Consider the following 6,178-nt stretch of genomic DNA (forward strand, 5'->3'; position numbering starts at 1 on the left):
GGAATCGAATCAATTGCTATATCCAGACAACTATGTAATAGAAGAACTTGCAATAAATCTTCATAAACATTATACTCAAAAGTCTGCAAGCAGAAGGTTATCATATATTATTCCATAATGTTGAGGGTTGTTTTTTTAATGCAATTAACATGCATGATTCTTATCTGTTGTAGGATGTCATGTTTGTGGCCGACACAGCTAATGCAATTTTGATGTCTCTTAATGACAAATCTCCAAATGTGCGAGCTAAGGCAGCCTGGTCCTTGGGCAACCTTACGGACACCTTAATTGTTAATATGTAAGTACTCTTAGATATACACATGTACAAATCTGAAAATAGCTTACCACTAATACATGTTAAGAGTTGTCTTTTTACTGACCATTATTTTAGGGAATCTGTGGGACATAGTTTTCAGGAGGAATTTTCAGATCTGCTGCTTCTGAAAATGCTGAAGTCAGCAACTGAGGCATCAAAAGACAAAGATAAGGTACCTGCTTCCAAATTTTTCTGGAAATTATTTAAAAAACAAAACATAAACCTGCAAGTGAAATATATTTGGATTAATTGAAGAACAACTTGTCATTCATTTTACTCTTGCATCTGAAAGCTTGTAAACTGATTTATTTTTATTGTAGTGAAAGCTTAGGGCAGGGTCCCTTACACAGTGTTTTGTTTATTGAGCAACATTTTTACTCTTGGGTCTGTTTTATGTTCTTGATAAACATTTTTTTAAAGTTTTTAGCAGTTAAAATATCATTTATTTTTTTATTTCAGGTGAAGAGCAATGCTGTTCGGGCTTTGGGAAACCTGCTCCACTTTTTACAGCCACACCACATTGTAAAACCCAGGTTCTGTGAAAGCATTGAGAATTCAATTTATGCCCTTATTGCAACAGTACTTGGAGATGGCACAATGAAAGTGAAATGGAATGCATGCTATGCTTTAGGAAATGTGTTCAAAAATACAGCTCTTCCACTTGGTAAGTAGCTGAAAATCCATATATGTAACTATACCAGATTTAAAGTATTATGATCCAATGTAAAATGCAATATTTACATGTATGTGCTTCTTAAATCATAAGCAATTTGCAAGTAAGGTGTATTTTCTGTACAATTATTTGACTTATTTTTCCATAAAAATGAATGCAAGTGGTTTTCCACAGTAAATCACATTTCTCGGTTAATTATGATTTAAAATAGGAGTGCATAATTCGATGCATTATGCCTTAGACAAATTTAATTTCATCAAATAAATGATAACTTAGGCAGTGTGTTACACTATTTTATCATACAAATGGTGGAACACTTGTCTGGCATAAGTTAGCTGCGCACGAATAACAACATTCTACTTGTTTGAGCAATTGCTCAAATAATAATACTAATAATAATAATACTTTAGACAATTCCAATCATATAATGCTACCCACAACTATTACTAGGCATTCTCAGCTGATGATGTAATAATTTAAAGATATCTCATTTCTAGGTAAAGCTGTATGGACTGCAGATGCGTATAATGCTCTCACCACTGTTGTGAAATCATGTAAGAATTTCAAAGTTCGCATTAAATCGGCAATGGCTCTTTCTACACCTTCAAGAAGAGAGCAGTATGGAACTACTGACCAATACAGCAATATCTGGAATGCTTTGGTTACAGCTTTACAAAAGAGTGAGGACACAGAAGATTTTCTGGAGTTTAAATATTGTGCAAGCTTACGTGCACAGATCTGTCAAGCTTTAATACACATGCTGAGCATGGCAAGCCTAGGAGATTTGCCTTGCATTCGAAAGTCTCTGATGGAGTACGGAGACACAATCAGGAGCTACATATTGCAGTATGTTGAGTGGGAAGTAGATAGCGATGAAACACATGGAGAACATGAAGTAAGGGATCAAATGCTTCAGAAGGCAATTGATCATGTACGCAGTGTACAGGAGGCCCCAGTAGGTACAAAAGTGATTGCTGAGGTGGCTTTCTTAGAAGAACTTTTACAGAGTTGTGAGAAAAGTGTAAAAGCTTAGCAGGTCTTGGCAAATAGATTAACACTACAGCAGTGGCACTGAACTGCCATTTTTGATGCTGAAGTACAAATACAGCTAGCTGTGTGTTCCTGTATACAATGACCATATACTATATATTTACTTTTTTTTTTTAGAGTTCTGTAGGGATATGTTTTTAGAAGTTAAAGCATTAAAATCGACTACTGCACTTTACAGGCATATCTCATATGTATATTTTACAGTTAATTTTAACAACTTTATGAAGTTTGCACATGGAAATTTGTACAAATATATTTTTGTCCAATTGCATTTGTTTTAGTTTATAAAACAAGTTTATAATAAGAATCATATTAAAATGTACTTAAAAGTTCCAATAACTAGATATTTTGGCAAAGTATTCCTCATGAATATATTGTTGTGGCTTTTATGAGGATTTTCTTGTGAAATATATAATTTCGTGTTATTCAATAAATTATGCAGAGCATTTTTCTATTACTTGCGAATCCTGCCTAGATTTGTAAAATTTTTATATTGGTGTTCATTTATAATGTGTGCGTTTCAGCATAAATCTCCTAATCAATATTTCTTTTTACCAGATAAATACATTGCTATGTTTGTGAAACGTGTGATTTTATTCTTGATACAAATTCCTTATGCAACCAAATACTAGAGTATACTACTTTTACGTTTTAAGTGGCATTCTTTACATTACATATTTTTAGTTAAATTTGTTTTCTGTCTGAAATAAATGTAAACATCTAGCAGACATTTAAATAAAGAGCAAAAATCAACAGTACACTATTGCTCACATGCCAATACGTGGGTTTCTGTATCAAGCATTTTTATGCCAAAGCTGAGTAGCCTCAAAAAATCTGTTTGGCATATGTCCGTCGCCTTACTTGCAACAAAGTAGAATGCAAGTCATTTAAAAGAAAAGTGTAGCCTGTGATGGGGTTTCTGTCTTATCCACAGCTATAAACTACTCAGAAAGCACCTGTCTATTAGCCCACTTTAGCCCACTGAGCCACATGGTGTTTTTGTTCAGAAGAGAGACCTTTCTCTAATTCTTACATGTACCTCCTATACCACAATACGTAGGCTTATTAAATAGGGTTAAAATAAATCCCTGTCCACTCACTTTGTTTTAAAGCTGAATTCATTATCGCATAAGCTACTACCCTTTTTAGGTCTACCAATCAGGAAAGTTGGGAGGAAAGATTTGGATTTGAACCTGGTCCTCATATTGGATCTAATCCGTCAGTTCACCTGTATGTGTCAGTTTACCAGTTTATGAGCTCTGTTTAGATCTTATTTGTGTAACATTTAAGAAGTTGTGTACTTTGTACCGAAGAGTTCTGTCCGTGATTGGCTGGACAGAGTCACGTGATTGTTGGAGACTATATAAAAAGGAGGACCTTACCGCACGATACACTACCTTGAAAAAGATTTATTTGTCAAAGTTGAAACGCGTTGGTGAGTGTATCAGGGGTGGACTATCTACTCTTTCCTGAAGGATATAGAGAGGGTCGGCAGATTGAGATTTGACATCTTTTGTCTACATGTGAGCATCCTTCTATTCTTCGGTACGAGTATTTAATATCCCCCGGTTTTATACTGTTGTTTTTCAATAAATTGCTGTTTTATTTTTTTAATTATATTGCACTGGATTCTCCCTTTTATATTTTTTTTGTCCCAACAATATCATATGGAGATTTATTTCCTCCTTGGGAACGGATAGAGGAGGCAGACTATCGGTTAACCTTGATTACATGCGGTTTTCAAGATTGCTCAATGTAAGTGCATTTCTTGAGGGGAACAGACACGCTGTTTGGTGACCACTAAACATCTGAATTCACGCTTGAATACAATCACCTTTCCAAGAAGGGAAATCATCTATATAATAGAAGTTTAAACTTTTCTGATATACTGCAAGATTATTTAGCAGGTTCACACTATTATCTCTTTTGTTGTTCCTTTTTCTGTTTCAATCCATTGGAGGAATTGTGAAGAACTTCCATCAAATAAAAGTGGAAGTTAAGTATATTTCTTATTATATTTGAGGAACCAGTAGCGCTGGATTTATTTTCAATGTTCTCTTTTATTATATTATTATATCTTTCATCTATGTACAGTTGACTTTTTTTTTATTATCTTCCATGCTGCTATTTATAGTGAAGCGCTCTATACAGGTTTAGTTATTTCTTTCCCAGTTTGAGCTCATCAGCCAGAGAGAATAAGAGACACTGCAAGTTCTGAGTGGTCAATATTCTCTGCTTTATTGTTTACAAATTCACATACTTATAGCACTCTGGTTATACAAAATAACGTACTTCCGCAAACTACGCCACTATGGGGGGTATTCAATTGTTAGCGTTAACGGAAAAAAACGAGCGCTCAAAAAATCTTAGTGTTAATACGGTAATTACACACGGAATTTCAGCTCGCTGCTCTCTGAGCGGCGAGCTGAAATTCCGCGAGTAAACTACCGTATTAACCCTTTTCTCGCGCAATATTACCGTATAAACGGTAATATTTTTGGAGCGCTCATTTTTTTCCGTTATCGCTAACAATTGAATACCCCCCCTAACTGTCTTAACCACTCATTGTACATGATTCCTTTACACAAACCTTGCAACTTTCTCACAGGAATTCTCCCAAGTGGGCTGATGGTTTATCTTCTGTCTGGCATATCAAAGGTCATGGGTGCAGCTCTTTGCAAACAACAAGTTAATAATGAATAACTTCTATAAACTAGCTGTCTTTAAGCGGTACAAGGACAAAATGGCTGACAAGTAACAAAAATATGTAGAGAGAAGAGGGTGCTCTGTAAAAATGATACGGTCCCAAACGACAAATTGTCCAATTAATAAAAACCTATTGTCTGAACTAGCTGCTTCCAAAAGACATTCTACTGAAATATCACTAGAAAATGATATGAAGTGTTAAATGGAGTGCTGGTATGTCATACAATCTTTATTGACTGATCTAGTATTGACGCATGAAAAAAATATTGACTCATATAAAATATCAACATTGAATCAAAAATACAATAAAAATACAAATTAAAAATTAAAAAATGTGTATACCACATATATGGAACCGGAATGTAGCAGCCCCATTACAATAATTATAATAAAAGTATAGAAGTCCTATATCGACTATCTGTCTAAGCACCAAATAGCTACTCAATACTAGTGGAGAAGGAAGTGAAGTTCACATACAGTGATAGTGTTAGGCTGACGGTCTGATCACCAACTCACAGAACAAGATGGCGGAGGTCTTCGCCTATAGCAGCCACCTTTCCCTTAGAGCATTATATGCTCACTGGTACTCAGATGCCCCCAGGACTTAACTCCAGACGTAGTGTGAGTTGGTAATACAGGCCCGTAGCGTCCAGGAGACTGAATAGAAGGCAGCGGATAGTCAGGCGGTAGCCGAGGTCAAGGGTCACAAGCAAGCAGAGTAGTCAGTTAACCCGCCAAAGGTCAGGCTCACGGGCAAGCAGGCATAGTCCAGAGACGGCCAATCCGAGTGTTTATAGGTTGCATAGCAACATCTATAGTTTGTCATAACTGATCGGATAGTACTGCCCGTTCTCAAATCCAAACTGATATTGGGTTTAATTGCTAAATAGATGAAATAAGGCAATTGGCTGTTGTGTAATAATAAACAGCAGTTATGGATGACTTAGTTTTCATATAGTCCAGGTGCCAATAACAAAGAGACAGTAGTCAAAAATAAAACTAGAAATTTCTCTTTCATCCAGTCTGGGGGACACTGCTTACCATGGGGTTGTGGAGGGGAGCTCGGGGAGTTGGCACCTAGCTAGTTAACTTTAGCACTGCTGACAGACCCCTCCCCTCTACAATCCCCCCGCCTCTTCCTCCTCAGTTTTTTTAGGTGCCCATGGAGTTGGGCAGTGTTTTAGCTTACTGCATATTTTTTTTAAAAAAAAAATTATTTTACTTTATTTTATTTATTTCTTACTTTTACAGGTGGCAGAGCAGGAGTGTGTTCTATTATAGAGAACACACTCACAGCACAGCAGCGCAGGCACTACCCTGTCAGATGAGAGCCAGAGGCTCTCACTGACAGGGAGAGAAGAATAGAGTGCCTGGATTGTGAGTGACAAGCGGTCTCTCCAAGGACCGCTGTCACTCCTGGAGCCTCCCCGATA

At 36.5% G+C, this 6,178-nt stretch overlaps 1 protein-coding gene across 1 annotated transcript in view; it reads left to right on the forward strand.

Annotated features, from left to right (window-relative positions):
* Positions 1 to 2,667, forward strand: part of HEATR6 (HEAT repeat containing 6) — a 113,588-nt gene extending 110,921 nt beyond the window's left edge. Inside the window, exons 17-20 of the mRNA XM_075195575.1 lie at positions 174 to 298; positions 392 to 488; positions 776 to 980; positions 1,487 to 2,667. Of these exons, the coding sequence (XP_075051676.1) occupies positions 174 to 298; positions 392 to 488; positions 776 to 980; positions 1,487 to 2,022 (963 nt within the window). The 3' untranslated portion in view covers positions 2,023 to 2,667. The remainder of the gene's footprint in view (positions 1 to 173; positions 299 to 391; positions 489 to 775; positions 981 to 1,486) is intronic.
* The last annotated feature ends 3,511 nt before the right edge of the window (positions 2,668 to 6,178 follow it).

The sequence above is a fragment of the Mixophyes fleayi genome, chromosome 2, assembly GCF_038048845.1.
Source record: "Mixophyes fleayi isolate aMixFle1 chromosome 2, aMixFle1.hap1, whole genome shotgun sequence".
In the NCBI taxonomy this organism is placed as follows: Eukaryota; Metazoa; Chordata; class Amphibia; order Anura; family Limnodynastidae; genus Mixophyes; species Mixophyes fleayi.